Source organism: Scyliorhinus canicula, chromosome 5 (assembly GCF_902713615.1).
Source record: "Scyliorhinus canicula chromosome 5, sScyCan1.1, whole genome shotgun sequence".
Lineage (NCBI taxonomy): Eukaryota > Metazoa > Chordata > Chondrichthyes > Carcharhiniformes > Scyliorhinidae > Scyliorhinus > Scyliorhinus canicula.
The window spans coordinates 17,464,832-17,489,014 of NC_052150.1; the positions used below are offsets into that span (position 1 = coordinate 17,464,832).

At 48.2% G+C, this 24,183-nt stretch overlaps 1 protein-coding gene across 1 annotated transcript; it reads right to left on the reverse strand.

The window, feature by feature from the left end:
- Nucleotides 1–4,386: 4,386 nt before the first annotated feature.
- On the reverse strand, nt 4,387–24,183 carry psmg4 (proteasome (prosome, macropain) assembly chaperone 4). The gene is made up of 3 exons (XM_038796660.1): nt 23,874–24,183; nt 6,376–6,451; nt 4,387–4,581 (listed from the first exon to the last, which is right to left on the reverse strand). Exons 1-3 carry the CDS (start codon nt 24,057–24,059, stop codon nt 4,460–4,462), a joined length of 384 nt encoding a protein of 127 aa, XP_038652588.1. The 5' UTR covers nt 24,060–24,183; the 3' UTR covers nt 4,387–4,459.

The window sequence follows — 24,183 nt, forward strand, 5'->3', positions numbered from 1 at the left end:
CTTTCTTTCCCTCCAGTCCATCTGCTGGACTTGCAACAAATATTCATTTCTAAAACAATTCAGGACTTGGGTAAATGCGGTTCTACTCAGGCACCCCGGGTGGCACAACTTGAGGCCCTTTGCCACGAGTGAGGTCTCTCACACAGTGGGAGGTTCATCAGAAAATCCCAGGTGTAATATAATATTCATGGTTTTCTGTCTGTTTAATGTCAGAGAATAAAAGTTAACAGGTCAAGTGTCCATGAGCCATGTGCAAGCCTCTGCCAGGGCACGTGCCCTTCAAGCTCCACCTTGGATTTACAGTCGGATTATAGGAATTATAGTTCAGGAGGCAATTTGGCCCCTCAGCTGGGGTTACTTCTTCCAATGCATTTCCCCACCTGCTATTACTCGCCAACTTGTCTTTCGCTGCTGACACGCACAACCTATCATTTTGAAAACCTCTAATAGCCGTCTCTTAATTGCCTCCATGTCAGGGAAAAGGGTGCAAATTTTATGGGTAGCACAGTGGTTAGCACAGTTGCTTCACAGCACTCGGGTCCCAGGTTCGATTCCCGGCTTGGGTCACTGTCTGTGCAGAGTCTGCACGTTCTCCCCGTGTGTGCGTGGGTTTCCTCGGATGCTCCGGTTTCCTCCCACAAGTCCCGAAAGATGTGCAGTTTAGGTGAATTGGACATTCTGAATTCTCCCTCCTCGTACCAGAACAGGAGCCAGAATATGGCGACTAGGGGCTTTTCACAATAACCTCATTGCAGTGTTAATGTAAGCCTACTTGTGACACTAATAAAAATGATTATTATTATTAAAGCCTAGCCTGACAACTTTGAATGTCTCCTTCCTGTCATTTGGGTGACATTTTGGAGGACCCAATCCACGGCTAAAGTATCTTTCCACTAGTGGAGTTTCCTGAACTGCACTCGTGCTTCAGCTGTAGCCTTGCTCATATCTTATCGCAATTCAATATCAGTTCCTTAAATTTATACTCAACGCCACCATATATAAAACACCAACATACTCCCCTTTCTAGCTGGGTGCCAATCTTTACAAATCTGTTGCTCCACTCTTTTAACTCTTCTTTTTCCCCTAAAATGTACTATTTCATTATTTTCTGCATCAGTAACCATCTGTGGTCAGTCCATGTTTCTCCAATTTCCTTGACATGTTCCTCATTTCGGTATGTTCAGAGGTCAAGCACAAGATAAATACGGCCAAATCATTCATGTTGTTACGAAACCAGCAGAAACTAGTATTCTCTCCTGTAACTTCTGAATTCTGCTGCTTGACTTAAAGATACATGTCCATTTATCATCCATGGATCAAAGATAATAACGGCGAAATAAAAGAAAGGGGTAATAAGGGAATAAACGAGAAGGACCCTTACAATATAGAATAGAAAAATTGAGATGCCAGCGTTCTCACCCATCCATTTATCCCAACTCCGCTGTCTATCCTTTTGCCATCCCTTCCTAATCACGAGTTATGTAGCAGGCAGAGTGAAGGTTGACATTTGGTTCAATTGGATTTATATGGTTACAGTTTTACAGTTGTAGGTGTGGACAAGTAGCCTAATGTACGATCCTCCAGGTTGCTGCCTAACCAAAGGAACTAGATATATACCAGCTTCTGGAAGCTTTGTGTGGATTTGAGGGCTGAATGTGAAGCTGGCCCATATCATCAGGCCAAATAGTCTTTACTGTCCCCCACCACCACCTGTGACCCCAATAAACTCGAGCAATTTTAGTCCGCGACCCTCAGCACCCTCTCCCTTGTCTCCATTTCTCTCCCTCCCTTTTCTCGACCCTGCCTTCTCTCACTTCACTCTGTTTATGCCCTGCCTTCTGATCTTCTTGACCTCTGTCATGCTAGGTCCTGATTCCCTATGTGCAACGCTACACATGTGGTCAACCAATATCATCTTCAAGACAACCAGAATGAAAAGTTTTCCAAAAAAATAAACAAAACCCCTAAGCCTCATTTAGATTAGATTTTGGGGGGCGGGGGGGGCACGAAGATTGGGTGTAGAGAGTGAGATGAGGTTCTCTGTATAGAACCCGCACATTTAGGCGACAGGGCTTGCATCGACCAGCAGCATCCAAATAACCAGATTAAATTGCAGTTGTCAAAACCCATGATGCTAACGAGCAGTGGCTTTAAAAACCAAACTTTCTGGGATTAATTATCTGCCCATCCACTTTAGCTGGAGTACAACATGGGCAGCAGGTTAGGACAAGTGGCTAGCACTGTGGCTTCACAGCACCAGGGTCCCAGGTTCAATTCCCCGTTGGGTCGCTGTCTGTGCGGAGTCTGCACATTCTCCCCGCGTCTGCGTGGGTTTCCTCCGGGTGCTCCAGTTTCCTCCCACAGTCCAAAGACATGCAGGTTAGGTGGATTGGCTATGCTAAAGTGCCCTTAATGTCCAAAAAGGTTAGAAGGGGTTATGGGGAATAGGGTGGAAGAGAGGGCTTAAGTGGGTCGGTGCAGACTCGATGGGCCGAATGGCCTTCTTCTGCACTGTATGTTCTATGTTCTAACATCAATTTATACAGTCTCCAGGTCTTGATTTTGTTTCAAAAAAAATGCAGGAACTTGTGTTGTTTGGCAGAAGGCATTTGATTAGGTCCCACAAAAAGGTTAATACACAAGGTAAGATCTATGGGGTTGGGGATGATTAATTAGCTTGGATAGAGGATTGGCAAACCAACAGAAAGCAGAGAGTGGGGATAAATGGTCTTTTTATTCCGGTTGGCAAGCTGTAACTAGTGAGTTGCCACAGGATTCAGTCATTGGGGCCCAACTATTTACAATGTTTATTAATGACTTAGATTCAGGCATAGAATGTACTGGAGCCAAATTTGCAGATGACACTAAAATAGATTGGATTGTAAGTTGCAATGATGAAAAAATACATTTAATAGATTTCATAGAATTTACAGTGCAGAAGGAGGCCATTCAGCCCATCGAGTCTGCTCCGGCTCTTGGAAAGAGCTCCCTACCCAAGGTCAACAACTCCACTCTATCCCCATAACCCAGTAACCCCATAACCCAGTAACCCCACCCAACACTTAAGGGTAATTTTGGACACTAAGGGCAATTTTTCATTGGCCAATCCACCTAACCTGCACATCTTTGGACTGTGGGAGGAAACCGGAGCACGCGGTGGAAACCCACGCACACACGGGGAGGATGTGCAGACTCCGCACAGACAGTGACCCAAGCCGGAATTGAACCTGGGACCCTGGAGCTGTGAAGCGATTGTGCTATCCACAATGCTACCGTGCTGCTGTAGGTTAGGTTAGGCGTGTTGGCCAAAATCTGGCGGATGGAATTTAACGTGGATAAGTGTGAGATCATCCATTTTGGTCAGAGGAATAAGACGGCAACTTATTATCGAAGTAGAGAGAAACTTCAAAATGCTTCAGTGCAGAGGGATCTGGGTGTCCTCGTGCATGAATCGCAGGTTAGTATGCAGGTGCAGCAGGTAGTGGCAATGGAATAGAATATAAAAGTAGGGCAGTCCTGTTGAAACTATGTCATTGGTGAGACTGTACCTGGAGTAATGCTCATAGTTTTGGTCCTCGTGCTCTAGGATGTAAATGCATTGAAGGCGTCTCAGAGAAGGTTCACTCAATTGATTCCAGGGATGGAGGGCTTGTCTGGTGTAGTGAGATTGAGTAGTTTAGACCTATACTAGAGTTTAGAAGAATGAGAGATGTTATTGAGGTAGATTAGATGCGAAAGGGGATTGCTGGAGACATAGAGCGGATATTTCTCCTTGTTGGGCATTCTAGAATTAGAGTTTTAGGCTCAGGGGTGGCAGATTTAAAACAGAAATGAGGAGGAATTAATTCACTCAATGTCAAGAATGTGGAACTTTCTACTTCGGAGTGCATTGAATGCCAAAACATTAAAACAAATTTAAGGAGATCGATAGGCTTTTAATTAGAAGCAGGTTGTTATGGGGAACGGGAAGGAAGGTCAAGACGAGATCAGCCATGATCGTATTGAATGGCGGAGCAGGTTCGAGGGACTAAATCACCTATTCCTGCTCCTAGTTCTTGTGTTTAAGTCAAGCACCCACCTTTGCTTGGAGCTACAGGGCTAACCCATCTTTCAGCCTTCTAATAGGACAATTAGTACTGGGGACCGTGTAGACATGGAAAACCCCGGCTTTGTTCTACAGCCCAAGTTGAGTTAGCCCATTTCAGCTGGGCGCGGCAGTGGGACGCTACCTCAATGACAACCAGCTCACACGCACTTCACAGAAAATGCAAACATGAAGACCAAGCCCGTTGCCGAGCTCGCTGGAATCACTAAACTCCCACACAACAATGCCCACTTCAGTATTTGACCGCCTAATTTGAAAAATGCACAACAAGGAAAAGGCAACAACTTTTGGAACATTTTATTAAACAAGTCAACATAACGTCTTTAAAAAATATTTTAAAACAGAAAATTACAATTAAAACTTGTCTGGATGAGTGACCATTTCTTGTTTGATTCGGTTTTCCACCTGCAGTGATAGATTGGTGTTGGTGCTGGGCAGGTTATAACTGATGAAAACTTGTTTCCCTGTCTTCTTCGCTTTAAAGGAACAAATGAGAGTTAAATTAAAACATACTTTGGAATATTTCCATTTGGTATTTATATGTAGCTGGGATTCTTGTTTCTTTTCCAGAGACGATATTTTGAAAAACATTGTTCGGGGGATTGCTGGCTGGGCCAGCATTTATTGTCCCTCCTTTATTGAGTGTATTTCAGAAATACACAGTGTATTTACCCAGCTGTGGGTCTGCCAGTCGACCAGACCAGGCAAGGATTTGAACCCAGGTTCCCAGATCATTACCCTGGGTCTCTGGGTTACTATTCCAACAATAATGCCACTACGCCAGCACCTCCCCATGATCTTGGAATTAATCAAGATGAACTTTCTGCTCTTTTCCACAATATTACTTCTGTGCAAAAGTCTCATCCTTTTGTATGCAGATTTATTGTTTAATTTGCATCTAAATCATCTTCATTGTGCTACAGATCCTGTGATACTGCTCTTCAATTTCGACATCATCGGTCTCTCCTCAATGCAACAGTTTTTCATGAAGGGAATATCTTATAATAATAATGATCTTTATTGTCACAAGTAAGGTTACATTTACACGGCAATGAAGTTACTCTGAAAAGCCCCTAGTCGCCACACACCGGCATCTGTTCAGGTACACTGGGGGAGAATTCAGAATGTCCAAATTACCTACCGGCACGTCTTTCGGGATTTGTGGAAGGAAACCCACATCGAGCTAGCTGTAATAATACAGGGATTGATAACAGCTATAACTAAGGTTTTTAATAAATAAACAAAAATTTAAAAGAAACCAAAGGATTAAAATTCCACCATACTGATGGGTTGCTATCATTATCGCCCTACTTCACCTAGCATCCCTAGTTCCACAATTCCCTGGACTGAAAAATAAGCAAAGCAGCAGGTAAATTTACCCTCTAATTTTCCCAACCAAAGGAATGGTATTATCTCCCTCTCTGTCATCATAGAATAACCCTTTTGTTTTGGGATACAAGGAGGGTGGGAGAAAGACAGAGGCTGGAATTCCCCGACCATTAGGAGTCTCTGTTCCCACCAGCAGGGCACCCCGCCCACAGGTTTCCCAGCGGCTTCAATGGGAAATCCCATTGACAAGCGGTGGGAATAGAGAATGCTGCCACCAAGAAGCACACAGCTGGGGGACCAGAGAATCCAGCCCAGAGAATAAACGTGTTCTTTTTTACGGAGAGATATAGGCGAAGAGCCAAAGTTTAGGGCGACTTCAAACTTGAAAGGGGGAAGGAAACTTCGCAGAGATTAGTCGCACAGTTTTGAACTAGAATAGGAGACAATCCCATAAACTCTAGTTGCAACATTGTGAGGATAATAGGGAAGGCCAAGACAACAGACAAAAGCATAACTGAACCTTGGAAGGAAACGGAATATTCTGAGGAGTATCGACTTTGATAGCATTGCCATAGCAGAGAAGGACAGGCAAGGACTAACAGAGACTGAGATTGCAAGCTAAAGGCATGAAGTAATCTTTTAAATGTCAATCTTTAATTCTGTCCTGTTCAGGAGTATTACAAAGGAACACTCTAAAATGTATAGCACTAATGTAATGAGTTTAATGCATCCAGAGGATTATTTTTAACTAGACAACAAAACCTAAAGTTGTGAAGACTGCAATCTGACATCCATTCATCCTGCCATGGGCTTTATGTTTTGGAGAGTGGGCGCTGAGATAGTTGTGGCAGAACTGGAATGGTGATTACATAACGGGAACAAGTTTGTTTTTAAATTGAAACGATGCAAATATGTTTTTTTATGTAAAACTGAAGTCTTACCGAGTCTTTGGGCGACAGAGTTGGGTGTGGTGTCAGAGGCATCTCCAAGGACTAATGTAGACACTGGCATTGGGTCCTGTAAATCAGTATGTAGCAAGTTATATTTAACCCAAAGATTACTGGACTCCATCATAATTTCCAACACATCAAATTAATCTAATCTGATCACATATTTCGATATTGCATTTAACATTTCAAATTTGGGGCAGCACGGTAGCATTGTGGATATCACAATTGCTTCACAGCTCCAGGGTCCCAAGTTCGATTCCGGCTTGGGTCACTGTGCGGAGTCTGCACATCCTCCCCGTGTGTGCGTGGGTTTCCTCCGGCTGCTCCGGTTTCCTCCCACAGTCCAAAGATGTGCAGGTTAGGTGGATTGGCCATGATAAATTGCCCGTTAGTGTCCAAAATTGCCCTTGTGTTGGGTGGGGTTACTGGGTTATGGGGATAGGGTGGAGGTTTTGACCTTGGGTAGGGTGCTCTTTCCAAGAGCCGGTGCAGACTCGATGGGCCGAATGGCCTCCTTCTGCACTGTAAATTCTATGAAATCTATGAAATACTTAATAGCCACCTTCTTAATATTGTCCTTGGGATGTAGGTGTCGCTGTTTTGGCCAACATTTATTGCCCACCCCTAATTGCCCTGGAAGGTGACTGATTCACTGCAGTCCATGTGATGTAGGTATACCCACACTGATTTTCTCTGAACTGTGTTTTATACAAACCAGTGGCCATTTCAGAGGGCAGTTAAGAGCCAACCATACTGCTGTGGGTCTGCAATCACTTTCAGGCCAGACCAGGTAAAGACGGCAGATTCCCTTCCCCGAAGAACATTATTGAACCAGGTGGCTTTTTACAACAATCCGGTAGTTTAATTACCAATATTAATGGGACGAGCATTTTATTCTAGATCAATTAGCTTTTGGGATTTGAACTCGCGTCTCCATTGAATGCCTAGTGTGGAAGGAAGCCATTCGAGCTTGCATTGAACCTCCGAGAGAGCAACCTACTTAGGCCCACTCCCCTGCTCTATTCCCGTCAGCCTGCGCAGTGATCACGGCCAATCCACCGAACATGCACATCTTTGGACTGTGTAAGGAAACAGGCGCACCCGGAGGAAACCCACACAGACACTGAGAGCACGTGCAAACTCCACACAGTCACCCAAGGCTGGAATCGAACTGGGGTCCTGGTGCTGAGAAGTAGCAGTGCGAGCCACTGTGCCACGCTTGTCTGGGCCTCCGAATTGCTAATGAAGAAACATCGCCACTAAGCCTCAATCCCCCGAATGCTCCAATACTTTATTCTGGCTTTCACTAATATTTGATTTAATATTTAATACTGCAAGCCAACAGCCAATCAGACAAATTGCAGATTCAGCCAATCGGGATTAGCTGGAAGTGACGGCAGCACAAAGGGCCAACTCTAAAGTGGCATGACACACGGGGCAGCACGGTAGCATGGTAGTTAGCACAGTTGCTTCACAGCTCCAGGTTAGGTGGATTGGTCATGTTAAATTGCCAGTAGTGATCAAAATTGCCCTTAGTGTTGTGTGGGGTTACTGGGTTATGAGGATAGGGTGGAGGGTGCTCCGGTTTCCTCCCACAAGTCCCGAAAGATGTGCTTATTAGGTGATTGGTCATTCTGAATTCTCAGTGTACCTGAACAGGCGTTGTGGCGACTAGGGAATTTTCACAGTAACTTCATTGCAGTGTTCATTTAAGGATACTTGTGACACTAATAAAAATAATAATAATCACTTATTATTATGATCTTTATTAGTATCACAAGTAGGCTTACGTTAGCACAGCAAAGAAGTTACTGTGAAAAATTATTATTCAGTCCATCGAGGTTGCACCAACCCTCCGAAAGAGCAATTCTACCCAGGCCCACTCCCTCCATCCCATCTCTGTAACCCCCGCGCATTGATCATGGCCAATCCCTTAACCTGCACATCTTTGGACAGTGGGAGGAAACCGGAGCACCCGGAGGAAACCCACGCAGACGCGGGAAGGAAGTCAGTCATCCAAGGCCGGAATTGAACCCAGGGCCCTGCCTCTGTGAGGCAGCAGTGCCAGCCACTGTGCCGTCGTGTCCTTGATCTTGGATGCAGCAAATATTGGCCAAGACTCCCTCTATGACAACAGAAGTTAGCAGTGAATATTTTATACAGAATTATTTGCCTAATACAGGACAGATTCCATTATATGGAACAATGTTTGTGCGTATGCATGAGAACATGAGAAGAGCCATATGTTTATGTACTACTGAATAACACAGGCGACAAATAACACGTGACAGAAACTGGGCTTCAACTTGTTCCAAACCATAACCATTCCTATACTGCATCGTGTCTTTTTCATAATGGGCCAGATTTGCAGGAGTTGGGGGAGCGTGGGAAGGGAGGAGAGGTGTCACTGCCGTTATACCTTGGAAAATAACCGCAGCTACAGGACATTAGGCTTGAGCAGATTAGTGTGGAGACCTTGAACGTGAGGTACGTCACTCCGCGTTCTAATACAGGCCGTGGTCTAAACCTCCCAGAGCCAGAAATCATTTAAAATCACCAACAACAAAAGTGCTTTAAATTCACTCACTCATATTTTAGAAAATTAAAACCATTGTATCAACGATCTCACTTCTTTTAAGACCAGAAGGTGAGGTCCATCAGGACTGGGGGACCTGTCAGCGCGCGGCTCCAACAATTTGGTCCATACCACTTCCCTGGTGACTGTAACTTTCTGGAGCTCCTCCCAGCCTTCCATTCCCTGATTCACAGCTACCTCGGAAACGCTACTTGTATCCTTGATGGTGAAGACCAACTCCAAAAAACTTGTTGAATTCATCTACCATTCTCTTCTACCCCATTATCAATTCCCCAGACTCACTTTCTCACATACTCTAACTCTTCCCTCCTTATCAATCTTTTAGTCATTCTTTGCAGTTTTTTTTAAATACTCTGTCCAATCTTCTGACCTGCCACTCATCTTAAAATTCTTAGTTAACTTTGGAAATGTTCTTTCTCATTGGACTGTATCTGTCCTGTGTATTCTGAAATATCCCTTTAGGTGTCAGTGGCTGCATCTCTATTGATCTATCCCTTAACCTAATTTGTCAATTCACAGAACCTTCACATCCTCATAATGGCCCTCATTTAAGTTTAAAATACTAGTCTTTTTTTAAAGAAAGGAGCAATTTTGGCGTGGCCAATCCACCTAACCTGCACACCTTTGGGTTGTGGGGGTGAGACGCACACAGACACGGGGCGAATGTCCACATGGACAGTGGCATGGGACCGGGATCGAACAAGGGTCATAGAATTCACAGTGCAGAAGGTGGCCATTCAGCCCATCAAGTCTGCACCAGCCTTTGAAAAGAGCACCACACTTAAGCAACCCACACCTCCAACCTATCCCTGTAATTCAGTAACCCCACCTAACCCTTTTTTGGACAGTAAGGGCAATTTATCATGGCCAATCCACCTAACCTGCACGTCTTTGGACTGTGGGAGGAAACCGGAGCACCTGGAGGAAACTCACACAGACACGGGGAGAACGTGCAGACTCCGCCCAGACAGTGATTCAAGCCGGGAATCGAACCTGGGACCCTGGAGCTAACCACTGTACTACCTTTGAGTCCTCGGCACCGTGAGGCAGTAGTGTTAACCACTGTTCCACCGTGCCCTCTAAAATACTAGTCATGAACCCACTCTTCTTCCCATAAACCAAATATAAAATTCAATCATATTATCATAGCTGCTGCCTTCACTATGGGGTCACTAATGAATCCTATTCCATTGCACAATGTCAGGTCTGATATAGCCTGCTCTCTGGTTGGCTCCAGGGTGTACTGTTCTAATAAACGATTCCATATTCAATGAAATTTCTAACAATCTCTAGCTCATTCTCTTCATACATTTGAACCAACTACAATACCGAAGAATATTGGGGCAACGCAGCGCGGTAGTGTGCAGAATCCTTTCGTCTGTCGAGAGAAGGGTTAAATAACAGAAGAGTTCTATCATTCCCGCCGGCTGCAAACACACAGTTCCCGTCCTTGATCCTCGCTCAAAGCCACTGCAACAATATTAGCGGGTTAATGTTCAAGGAAATTATCCCTTTGGAGTCGGCATGAAAAGCAGCTGACATAACATTCTTCAAATTGTTTTGCATTCGTTCCACGAATCTAATCCAAGGGAGGCTCCGTCACCCACTACAGTGAAGTCTGCTGACTCAATTGTTCCTGCACATCTTCGACACAGACCACAAGATTAAATACACATTACCTTCCATATTACCCTTCTCACTCAATAGAATGACTTCTGAACCAACTATAGCATTCTTACCATTACCCAGCTAGAGTCAGTTAACACAACACAGGCTAAAGATTAAGCTGGAGGAATACATGCTCGAAGAATCAATCCCATAAGGCGATTTACCCACTGAACAGTTAGGGAAGACTGCCGACTACGTTATGACAATATCTTTGATCAAACCCGAACACCATTAGGGTTCTGAACAGATCGATGTTTGGCAAGAATCAGTGTCATGCGACAATAACGAAACTCAGTCAATGTCTCCCCAACAAGACATAATTACCCTGTTGATCAAAACTGAAAATCTGTGATGAATGAGCCTTCCATTCTTATTTTTCTTTAAAAAAAATAAATTTTGAGTGCCCAATTCATTTTTTCCAATTAAGGGGCAATTTAGCGTGGCCAATCCACCTACCCTGCACATCTTTGGGTTGTGGGGGTGAAACCCACGCAGGCACGGGGAGAATGTGCAAACTCCACACGGACAGTGACCCAGAACCAGGATCGAACCCGGGTCCTCGGCGCCGTGAGGCAGCAGGGTTAACCACTGCGCCACCGTGCTGACCTTGAACCTTCCATTCTTAATCACAAACACTGATGAGTAGAATGGAGGGGATGTTTTTTCTTTCAAAACAAACATGCTTTTACAGACAGAGGACTTGAACTACAAAAATTCCTCGGGTTCATTTTCCCCCTTCTCCCTCCGTCACAAAAAGATGTTGTCCTCTCACTTTGCACCTTTCAACCGAATATATGGAAAATAGTTCAGTTTGAAACCCCAGGTTCAGTTTGGCCTGATAACTGCACAAAAAGGAAGAGATTTGACAATTTAATGTTTTGTTTCACACCTTTGCTGTGTTCGCCTGATCTTTGCAACTGAATGACCTGTGCACTTATAATTCACTCTCGCCCCAGTCCAATTCCTTGTAACCATCAACTGAATAGAACCCAATGAAATTATATTAAATTACAGCACAATAGTTGATCTCTCAGCAATCATAGCACATCTTGTTTGACACCCACCTCCACAAAAAAAGCAGCAGAACCCATTGCACAGAGTGCATTATAACTATTCCGAGTTTATCCTCAAGGTATACATGGAGTTTATTATGCCATCCAAATCCTTGAATAAAACCGTTGCTTAGCAATCACCCTATGAATAAATCATTTTCAAATTGTACGCAAGGGGGGAATGAGGACTTTGATTTCAAGTATTTCCTCTGATAATTTTTTTAATGTTCATCCTCGTTGTCAAATCCCTGCAGGATTCCCTGTCCAGTGTCTCTCCTCCTCCCTGGTCTCCTGGTCTCCAACTTCCTCCAATCCCAGTCCTGCGGTCCTTCCGTGATCTGTGCCCCTCCATTTCCAGCCTCTTGCACGCTCCCCGATTTTCCCTCGCCCGAGCCTTCACCGACCGTCTGACCTCAGCCGCCAGGGCCCTAAGCTCGAAAGTAGAAACGTTACAGCACAGAAAGAGGCCATCCGCCCTGGAATGCTGGAAGAATTCTGGAAGCAGCCCTGGAATTCTGGCCCGTAACCTATCCACCTCCCTCTTCTCCTTTAAGTAGTTCTTAAAATGTTGTTGTCCACTCGCGTTTTGGGCGCTAAGATTCCTTATGTGGCAGTCAAGGTGCCAAACTGTCTTTTGTGGCCCTGCCTGTGAAGCACCTTAGCTTGTTTTACTAGTTTAAGTCGCTATGTGAATGCAAGTTGTTTTTAAAAGGTTATATTTTGTGATTTTACATTTTTTAACAAAATAATGCCACAAAGCTTTTTTTTTGATTAAGAAGCAGTTTAGCGTTGCCAATTCACCTACCCTGCACATCTTTTTGGGTTGTGGGGGTGAGACCCACGCAGACACAGGGAGAATGTGCAAACTCCACACTGACAGTAACCCAGGGCCGGGATAAAACTCGGGTCCTCAGCGCTGTGAGGCAGCAGTGCTAACCACCGTGCCATTCATAATGCCACAAAGTTACAAAATAATACAGCACCCAAAGCGAGGAAGGGCACAGGAGACACTTCACCCACATGAGCAGTTTGGAACGGACTTATAATTGGCTTAATACCATCATTCAACGATCCATCGCATCCTTCTATTCCAGAGCACCTACCCCCGAATAGGAGTAAGGAATGGATTCATCATACCCACCCTTGCAAAAAGAATAGTAAATGTAACAGAACCCCCAGATTGTCGAGGAATTACAGACACACTGCATAACGCAACAGAACCCCAAACACTGGCACAAACACCTCGCAGCCCCCCAACCACTGGGCCAGATCAGGTTAAAAAATCAACACCTTGCTCACCTGAATGAAGAGATGACAAGAGGAGGAGAAGGAAACCCCCAAGGAGGGGACCCCCAACCCAAAAGCGACCTCCATCGTAGAAAATGCACCCAGAGCAAGCTCCCACCTCCAGCGCCCGACCACCACAGCCGCCCAGAAACGGGAAACGCAAAAAGAGACCCAAACAGAAGGGGCAGCACGGTAGCATGGTGGTTAGCATAAATGCTTCACAGCTCCAGGGTCCCAGGTTCGATTCTGGCTTGGGTCACTGTCTGTGCGGAGTCTGCACGTCCTCCCCGTGTGTGCGTGGGTTTCCTCCGGGTGCTCCGGTTTCCACCCACAGTCCAAAGATGTGCGGGTTAGGTGGATTGGCCATGCTAAATTGCCCGTAGTGTCCTAAAAAGTAAGGTTAAGGGGGGGGGGTTGTTGGGTTACGGGTACAGGGTGGATACGTGGGTTTGAGTAGGGTGATCATTGCTCGGCACAACATCGAGGGCCGAAGGGCCTGTTCTGTGCTGTACTGTTCTGTGTTCTATGTTCTAGAAGGGGGAAGACGCAGCCTCCAGAAGAGAAGAGAAGGAACCCAAGTCCTCTCCGGGTTACAAACTTTGCCCAGGCCAAAGAAGGATGAAGAAAAAAATTCTTAATTCAAAGAACTTACAAATCGTAACGGAAAGCCCGAAACAGATTATCTCTAACTGGGGGAGGGGCTATTCTCAATCTTTATGAGGACTGAACTAACCCTACCACCCCCGCCCCAACTCCACTGGTCTTCTTCATACCAGAAGGAGTAACACTGTGCACAAATCACACTTCTCATAATTGACTCCAATGATCTCACTAACACAGGATAAGGATAATCTACAGCACAGGCCATCACAATCACATTTCACACGCCCTTTCAGGAAGAAAGACAACAATTTAAAAAGTCAATGACATGATCAACAGGGAGTTACAATCAGGACTCTCGAAGAACCGCAGGGCGGATTTTAGGATAATGACGATCTTCCATGACGTACGGCAAAGCAAAGGATACGGCAGAATCATACATAGCAACATATATAGAAAATAGAAGCAGGGGGAGGCCATTCAGCCCTTCAAGCCTGCTCCGCCATTCATTATGATCATGGCTGGTCATCAAGTTCAATATCCTTTTTAAAAAAAATAATTTTTATTGAAAGAGTTTTTCCATACAGACATTTACCCCTACTAATTTTTAAATTATTTACAACACAATCCCTCTAGGCAAATATCCCTCCCTCGCCCGCCCTTTCGCGCGCACCAGTCCTCCCCCCCCCCCCCCCAAGCAACAACTTAACAAACAAGGCAGCCTACAGTTTCAGACATGAGCAGCGAGCAGACTTGCCCGCGTTACAGTCGTGCATGTCCCCCCACGACCATTGCTGCCCCCCCCCCCCCCCCTTCTCCAAGAATTGACCTTCTCCAGTGCATCCGCCCACGTCCCGTCTTCTATCTGCTCTCCCAGCTCCCCTTCCCACTTGGCTTTCAGCTCCTCCCCCGATGCTTCCTCCGCCTCCTGCATTATCTTGTAGATGTCCGATATCCTCCCCCCTCCGACCCAGACCCCCGAGAGCACCCTATCACTCGCCCCCTTACTGGGGAGCAGGGGGAACCCCTCCACCTGCCGCCTAGCAAATGCCTTCACTTGTAAATATCTGAACATGTTTCCCAGGGGGAGCTCAAACTTCTCCTCCAGCCCTCCCAGGCTCGCAAACCTCCCCTCTATAAACAGGTCCTTCAGCTGCCGTATGCCCACCCTGTACCAGCTCTGAAATCCCCCGTCGATGTTCCCCGGGATGAATCTATGGTTCCCTCTTATTGGCGCCGCCAACAGACCTCCCTTTTCCCCCCTGTGTCGCCTCCACTGCCCCCATATCTTGAGGGTGGCCGCCACCACCGGGCTCGTGGTGTACCTCGTGGGGGGGAGCGGCCATGGTGCCGTTACTAGGGCCCCCAGGCTTGTGTTGCCACAGGACGCCCTCTCCATTCGTTTCCAAGCTGCCCCCTCCCCTTCCATCATCCACTTGCGCACCATCGACACATTTGCCGCCCAGTAATACCCCGAAAGATTGGGTAGTGCCAGCCCTCCACTGCCCCTACTCCGCTCCAAAAAGACCCTCCTCACCCTTGGGGTGCCGCGCGCCCACACGTAGCTCATGATGCTACTCGTCACCTTTTTGAAGAAGGCCCTAGGGAGGAAGATGGGCAAGCACTGAAATAAAAACAAGAACCTTGGGAGGACCGTCATTTTGATTGACTGCACCCTCCCCGCCAGCGACAGCGGTACCATGTCCCACCTCTTAAATTCCTCCTCCATCTGTTCCACCAGCCTGGAAAAGTTCAACTTGTGGAGGGTCCCCCAGTTCCTTGCCACCTGCACCCCTAAGTACCTAAAGCTCTTTCCTGCTCGCTTGAAGGGGAGTCCCCCAATTCCCTCTCCCTGGTCCCCCGGGTGTATCACAAAAACCTCACTTTTGCCCAAATTTAGTTTGTACCCCGAAAAGTCCCCAAACTCTGCTAATAGTTCCATTATCTCCGGCATTCCCCCTTCTGGGTCTGCCACGTACAGCAGTAGATCATCCGCATACAGCGATACCCGATGTTCCTCCCCTCCCCTAGTCAGTCCTCTCCACCCCCCTGAACCCCTCAGTGCCATCGCCAACGGTTCAATCGCCAGTGCGAAAAGTAAGGGGGATAGGGGACATCCCTTCCTGGTCCCTCGGTGGAGCCCGAAATACTCCGACCTCCTCCCGTTTGTCACTACACTCGCCGTCGGGGCCGAGTAGAGCAACTTCACCCACTTAATAAACCCTTCCCCAAACCCAAACCGTTCCAACGTCTCCCACAGGTACTCCCACTCCACCCTATCGAATGCCTTCTCCGCGTCCAGCGCTACCACTATCTCAGCCTCCCCCTCCACTGCCGGCATCATAATTACATTCAGCAATCTCCGCACGTTCGTGTTGAGCTGCCGCCCCTTCACGAACCCCGTCTGGTCCTCATGGATTACCCCTGGCACACAATCCTCTATTCTAGCTGCCAGGATCTTTGCCAGCAACTTGGCATCCACGTTCAGAAGCGAGATAGGCCTGTAGGACCCGCACTGCACGGGGTCTTTATCCCGCTTCAATATCAGGGAGATCAGAGCCTGCGACATTGTCGGGGGCAGAACCCCCCCCTCTCGCGCCTCATTAAAGGCTCGTACCAGTACCGGTCCCACCAAGTCCACATTTTTCTTATAGAATTCCACCGGGAACCCATCTGGCCCCGGCGCCTTCCCCGCTTGCATCTGACCTATTCCCTTGACTAGCTCCTCTAGCCCTATTGGCGCCCCCAGCCCTTCTACCTGCCCCTCCTGGACCCTTGGGAACCTCAATTTGTTTAGGAAGTCCTCCATTCCCCCTCTCCTCGTCGGCGGCTCAGACCGATACAACTCCTTGTAAAAATCCCTGAAGACCCCGTTCACTTCTTGCCCCTTCTGCACTACCTTCCCGCCCCTCTCCTTCCCTCCCCCAATCTCCCTAGCCGCATCTCGTTTGCGAAGCTGGTGTGCCAGCATCCTGCTCGCCTTTTCCGGCGCCCTGCGCCCTTCTCCACTGCGTCTCTGCCTTCCTGGTGGTCAGCAGGTCGAACTTGACCTGCAGGCTGCGCCGTTCTCCCAGCAGCCCCTCCTCTGGTGCCTCCGCATATCTCCTATCCACTTCCAATAGCTCCCCCACCAGCCTCTCCCTCTCCTGCCTCTCCTTTCTTTCTCTGTGTGCCCTTATGGAGATCAGCTCTCCCCTGATCACTGCCTTCAGGGCCTCCCAGACCATCCCCACCTGCACCTCACCCGTGTCATTCAAGTCCAGATAGCTCTCAATGCTCTTCCGGACCCTTTTACACACCTCGTCGTCCGCTAACAGCCCCACATCCAGCCGCCACAGTGGGCGCTGGTCCCGCGCCTCCCCCATTTCCACATCCACCCAATGTGGTGCATGATCAGAGATCGCAATGGCCGAGTACTCAGCTTCCCGTACCCTCGGGATCAGCCCCCTGCTCAACACGAAGAAATCGATTCTGGAGTACACTCTATGGACGTGGGAGAAAAAGGAATACTCCCTCGCCCTCGGCCTACCAAACCTCCATGGGTCTACTCCTCCCATCTGCTCCATGTACCCCCTCAGCACTTCTGCCGCTGCCGGCCTCCTATTGGTCCTTGAGCTCGATCTGTCTAGCCCGGGGTCCAGCACTGTGTTAAAGTCCCCCCCCATGATCAAGCCCCCTGCCTCCAGTCCCGGAATGAGGCCCAATAGACGCCTCATAAAACCCGCGTCATCCCAGTTCGGGGCATATACGTTGACCATCACCACTTTCTCCCCCTGCAGCTTACCCTTCACCATCACATACCTACCCTCCTTATCCGCCACCACCTCCTCCGCCACGAACGACACCCTCTTTCCCACCAGAATCGCCACCCCCCGGTTCTTTGCGTCCAATCCAGAGTGGAACACCTGTCCCACCCACCCCCTTCTCAGGCGAACCTGGTCCACTACCTTCAAATGGGTCTCCTGTAACATTGCTACATCAGCCTTCAGTCCCTTCAGGTGTGAGAATACCCTTGATCTCTTGACCGGCCCATTCAGCCCCCTCACGTTCCAAGTGATCAGCCGGGTCGCGGGACGACCCGCCCCCTTCCCCTGCCGATTAGCCATGTCCTGTTCCCTGCTCGCCCCGGGTCGACCCTCCCCTTCTGACCCGCTCCCCATGGCGATGGCCCCCTCCCCCCACCCCTCCAGTCCTCCACTTCCCGTTCCTGGTCTTTCCAGCAGCAACCCGGTGTCCCTCCCTAACCCCCCCCCCCCCCCCCCCCCCCCCAGGCTAGGACCCCTCCTAGCCGCGATGTACCCTCCATCGTACTCCCGTAAGTCAGCTGGTTTACGCTGACCCGGCTGCTCCTGCCACACTCCGACTCCTCCCGGCTCGGGGGGGGGGGGGGGGGCCTCCCCCCCCTTGCCACTCCTCCCTGGCCCCGCTCCAGCGCGGGAAAGGTCGCCATTGCTAGCCACGCCCCGCACTCCTCCCCTCCCCCCTCCTCTGCCCCACGCGCGGGAAAACAGAGGAAAGCCCGCGCTTTCGCCCTGCCACACCCCACCCCGCCATCTTCAGTTCCACCCCCGTCCCCGTCCATGCAGCAGGGTAGTAGGGGCAGCAGGGTAGCATGGTGGTTAGCATAAATGCTTCACAGCTCCAGGGTCCCAGGTTCGATTCCCGGCTGGGTCACTGTCTGTGTGGAGTCTGCACGTCCTCCCCCTGTGTGCGTGGGTTTCCTCCGGGTGCTCCGGTTTCCTTCCACAGTCCAAAGATGTGCGGGTTAGGTGGATTGGCCATGCTAATTTGCCCGTAGTGTCCTAATAAAAGTAAGGTTAAGGGGGGGGGGGGGGGGGGTGGGGGGTTGTTGGGTTATGGGTATCAGGTGGATACGTGGGTTTGAGTAGGGTGATCATGGCTCGGCACAACATTGAGGGCCGAAGGGCCTGTTCTGTGCTGTACTGTTCTATGTTCTATGTTCTATGCCTGTAAAGAACCCCCCCTAGGAGCCCATATCCCCGATCTGCTCTCCCCCCCGTCCCGCCTCCCCAACTTAACATTATAAATAACAGATAGATAACAAATAACAATGTACTTAACAGTCGCCCTCTACCAAACAATATAAATAACCATGAATAACCACAATAACAATAACTAAGGGAAGTTGGCAAAGGGGGGAAAAAACATCAGAAGAAAAACCCAAAGCAAGAGTTCAGGATCCAAACAAAGAAAGAAGAAAAAAAAGGAAACCGTTCCAATAAGAGTTGCCCAGTTCCGACCCAGCCGAAAAAAAAACCGCTTGTTCAGCTGAAAGTACCCGAGCGGCTACGGCCGCCAAGTATCCCCTGGGTCTAATTCGAGTCCAGTTTCTCTTCCTGTACAAAGGCCCACACCTCCTCTGGGGACTCAAAATAGTGGTGTTGGTTCTTGTAGGTGACCCACAAGCGCGCTGGCTGCAGCATTCCGAACCTGATCCGTTTTGCATGTAGCACCGCCTTCGTCCCAAGTTCAATATCCTGATCCCACTTTCCCCATATTCCTTGATCCCGTTAGCCCCAAGTGCTATATCTAATGCCTTCTTGAATTACACAACATTTTGGCCTCAACTACTCTCTGTGGTAGTGAATTCCACAGATTCACCACTCTCTGGGTGAATCTCTATACCTCAGTCCTAAAAGATTTAACCCTTATCCTCAAACTATGACCCCTAATTCTGGACTCCCCCCACCATCAGGAACATTCTTTCTGAATCTACCCTGTCTAATCCTGTTAGAATTTTGTCAGTTTCTATGAGATCCCCTCTCACTCTTCCAAACGCCAATGAATATAATCCTAACCAATTTAGTCCCGCCATCCCAGGAATCAGCCTGGTAAACCTTCGCTGCACTCTCTCCATAGCAAGAACAGCCTTCCTCAGATAAGGACATCAAAACTGCCCACAATACTCCAGGCGTGGCCTCACCAATGCCCTGTACAATTGCAGTAAAATATCTCTATTCCTATACTTAAATTCTTTCGGGCCAACATGCCCTTTGCCTGCTGTACCTGTGCGCTTACTTTCAGCGACTGATGCACGAGGACACCAAGGTCTCACTGAGTATCCACCTCTCTCAATTTACACCCACTGATAATCTATCTTCCTATTGTTGCTACCAAAGCAAATCATCTCACTGCCATGCATGTGCCCACTCACTCAGCCTGTCCAAATCCCACTGAAGCATCTCTGCATCCTCCTCACAGCTCACCCTCCCACCCAACTTAGTACCAACTGCAAATTTGGAGATAATACATTTAGTTCCCTCAGCCAAATCATTAACATATAATGCGAACAGTTGGGGTCCGAGCATAAATCCCTGCGGTAAACCAATAGTCACTGCCTGCCAATCATAAAAATATACATTTATCCCAACTTTTTACTTCCTGTTTGCTAACCAGCTTTCTATCCATCTCAAGCCACGACCTGTAATCCCATGCGCTTTAACTTTACATCGTAATGTGCTATGTGAGACCTTGTCGAAAGCCTTCTGAAAGTCTAAGTAAGCCCCATCCACTTGTTCTCCCTGGTCAACTCTACTAGTTACATCTTCAAAGAATTCTAGTAGATTTGACAAGCATGATTTGCCTTTCGTAAATCCATGCTGACTTTGTCTGATTTCACCAATGCGTTCCAAATGCTCTGCTAAGATATCCTTGATAATGGACTCTCGCAATTTGCCCACGACCAACGTTAGGCTCGCTGGTCTATAGGCTCCTGTTTTCTCTCTACCTCCCTTTTTGAATAGCGGGATTATATTAGCTACCCTTCAACCTCTAGGAACCATTCTAGAGTCCAAAGAATTTTGGAAAATGACAACCAATGGATCTACTATTTCTAGGGCCACTGTCTTAAAGTACTCTGGGATGAAGATTATCAGGCTCTGGAGATTTGTCTGCCTTCAAACCCATTAATTTCCCCAAAACCATTTCTTTACTAATACTAATTTCCTTCACCTTCTCACTTAAACTTGTGTTTCTCAGAACTTCCTGTACATTATTCATGCCTTCCTTTGTGAAGACAGAAGCGAAGTATAAATTTAGTTTCTCAGCCATTACTTTGTTCCCCATTGCTGACTGTAAGGGGCCTACATTAGTTTTCATCAATCTTTTTCTCTTTACATACCTCAAAACTTTTACAGTCAGTTTTTATGTTCTCTGCTATCTTACTTTCAAATTGTATTTTCCCCTTCTTAATCAATCCCTTTGTCCGCCTTTGCTGAATTTTAAACTGTTACTAATCCTCGCGTCTATTGCTTTTTATTGCTAATTTGTATGCCTCTTCTTTGAATCTAATACTCTCTAATTTCCCTTGCAAGCCATGGATTGGCCACAGTTCCCTTTCTACTCTTGTGCCAAAGAGGAATAAATAACTATTGTAGTTCACCTATTTGTTCCCCATTGCCTGTCCACTGTCCTTCCTTTCAGTAACGTTTCCCAGTCCGTCATAGCCAGCTCAAGCCTCATATCACAGTTACCTTTATTGAGGTTCAGGACCCTAATCTCAGAATTAACTAACTCACTATCCACCTTGATAAAGGATTCTATCATATTATGGTCACTGATCCTCAAGGGTTCTCTCACACCTAGATTGCCAACAAATTCTTTTTCATTGCACTCAACTCAAGATGGCCCATTCCCTTGTTCATTCCTCAACATACTGGTCCAGAAATCCATCCCGTACACATTTCAGAAATTCCTCCTCTATTGTACTGGAACTAATTTGACTCACCCAATCTATGTACAGATTAAAGTCACCCATAATCACCTTTATGTTCCTTTATCCACATGCATCTCTGATTTCCTGTCTATAGCTATACACAACATTACCACTGCTGTTGGGTGGTCTGTATACTACCCTTTACGAATGGGTTTTGCCCCCTCAACCAGCACTCTCCAGGATTCTATCAAATCGAAGCACTGGACACCATCAGCTCCACCTTGCCGCCTCTCCGACACCGAGGCGGTCCACAGCCTCGGCCACGTGGAATGACTCAACCCGCTTGGCCACCTCAAACCCCTCATGACGAGCATCAAGAATAGAATGATACAGGACCAGTGACTGGTGGGCCCTATCCCTGGCCTCTCAGACAGGATATGTTGTGCTCCATCAAATCTGATGCAACCAGCCTCCAAAAGCATGGAAGCCAATTCTCTAACCCAATCGGGAATTCATGGGAACATAGAAATTAGGAGCAGAAGCAGGCAATTCAGCACTTCGAGCCTGCTCCGCCATTCAATCAGATCATGGCTGATCTCTTCCTGGTCTCAAAGCCCCTTCACTACCTGTTCCCCATATCCCTTTAACACGTATTTTTAAAAGCAGAACTATATCTATCTCCTTCTTAAAACCATTTAATGACTCAGATTCCAGCACATTATGGGACAACGAGTTCCACAAATTCACCACCTTCTGCGAGAAGTAATTCCTCCTCAGCTCAGTTTTAAATCTACCATCTCTCAATCTGTATCTGTGACGCCTTGGTCTAGATTGCCCCACAAGGGGGAACATTTGGTCTACGTTTAGTTTATCAATCCCTTTTAGTACTTTAGATATCTCGATCAGATCTCCTCTCATCCTTCTAACCTCCAGCGAGTATAAGCCCAAACTGGTTCATCTCTCCTCAGACATCAACCCCTTCATCCCTGGAATCAATCTGGCAAATCCCCTCTGAACTGCTTTCAGTGCCATCACATCCTTCCTCAAATAAGGACACCAAAACTGGACACAATATTCCAGATGTAGTCTCACCAACACCGTATACAATTGCAATAACTCTCATCTCCCACCAGGGACCGGGATCAGGGAGCACGGCCCTCGTCTCCCGAACCCGTCAGGATATCTGCCACAGGGGGGAGAAAATACAATGATTTAGACATTTTCCTCTCAGCTCTTTCTTACAAAAAGAACAATCGGGAACTTCCTTGCTGAATAATAATCTTTATTATTGTCACAAGTAGGCTCACGTTAACACTGCAGTGAAGTTACTGTGAAAAGCCCCTAGTCGCCACACTGCAGCGCCTGTTTGGATACACAGAGGGAGAATTCAGAATGTCCAATTCACCTAACAGCACATCTTTCGGGGCTTGTGGGAGGAAACCGGAGCACCCGGAGGAAACCCACGCAGACACGGGGAGAACGTGCAGACTCCACACAGACGGTGACCCAAACCAGGAATTGAACCCAGGACCTGGCACTGTGATTGTGAAGCAACAGTGCGAACCACTGTGCTACCCCCAAGGCGCAAGCCACGTAAACCCAAGAAAAGACGAATAAGGAGCATCAGGAGAGAAACGACGGATTAAAAGACGAGTGGAGTCACAGCTCGCGAAAACGCAACCGCTCCCACCACATTAACCCCCCAATGCAAGCTGTTGATGCAAGGGGCCTGGGAGCTCACTATTCTGCTCCTTAACAACAGCAGTGTTTGTCAAAATAGACTTGTTTTTTTTTCAGGGGACAAGGGCCTGTTCTGTGCTGTATTTTTCTATGTTCTATGTTTCTTTAAGAGCTCTCCCTGCCCACCTCCCAGCAAAAGCTCAGGCACAGAGAGTTTCAATTCTGACCACTCGGGGGAGTTAATTCCAGGACCTGCGACAGCCTCTGCCATTAGCCACCACCACCCCCTTTCCCGGGGAGTCAATCCCCAGCTGGTCCCAGTAGGAATGCCCCGGGGAGTCAATCCCCAGCTGGTCCCAGTAGGAATGCCCCGGGGAGTCAATCCCCAGCTGGTCCCAGTAGGAATGCCCCGGGGAGTCAATCCCCAGCTGGTCCCAGTAGGAATGCCCCGGGGAGTCAATCCCCAGCTGGTCCCAGTAGGAATGCCCCGGGGAGTCAATCCCCAGCTGGTCCCAGTAGGAATGCCCCGGGGAGTCGATCCCCAGCTGGTCCCAGTAGGAATGCCCCGGGGAGTCGATCCCCAGCTGGTCCCAGTAGGAATGCCCCGGGGAGTCAATCCCCAGCTGGTCCCAGCAGGAATGCCCCGGGGAGTCAATCCCCAGCTGGTCCCAGTAGGAATGCCCCGGGGAGTCAATCCCCAGCTGGTCCCAGTAGGAATGCCCCGGGGAGTCGATCCCCAGCTGGTCCCAGTAGGAATGCCCCGGGGAGTCAATCCCCAGCTGGTCCCAGTAGGAATGCCCCGGGGAGTCGATCCCCAGCTGGTCCCAGTAGGAATGCCCCGGGGAGTCAATCCCCAGCTGGTCCCAGTAGGAATGCCCCGGGGAGTCAATCCCCAGCTGCAAAGGGGGAATGGGGTGAATGAGCTACTCACAAATCTGGTGCACATGGCCACGGCGAGGTTGGAGAGAGTGGGGGCGCTGCCCACCCACAGGAAGAAACTCTCCTTCATTGAGAGGAGGTGGAAATGCACCGTGTGCTCGGCCAGCTTCTCGCTGAAGTTGTGGACGGAGAGGTTCCGGGGAGCGGCCCCCGGCTCCGGCTCTCCCGCCGCTGCCATCCTCCCCTCCTCTGGCCGGCTGCGACCGAGCTCCCCACCCCCACCGGCACCGAGAGCGGCTTTCACATCAAAGGCTCCGCTTCCTGCTGACTCACTCTTTTAATAAATAACCCTCCCGGTTTCT

Excerpts from the sequence above, each read along its gene's own strand:
- psmg4 (XM_038796660.1), bottom strand. The coding sequence starts at position 24,059 with ATGGCAGCGGCGGGAGAGCCGGAGCCGGGGGCCGCTCCCCGGAACCTC. Across the intron at positions 6,452-23,873 it reads TGGCCATGTGCACCAGATTT|GACCCAATGCCAGTGTCTAC; the intron begins GTGAGTAGCTCA and ends ACTGATTTACAG. Across the intron at positions 4,582-6,375 it reads CTCTGTCGCCCAAAGACTCG|CGAAGAAGACAGGGAAACAA; the intron begins GTAAGACTTCAG and ends GTTCCTTTAAAG.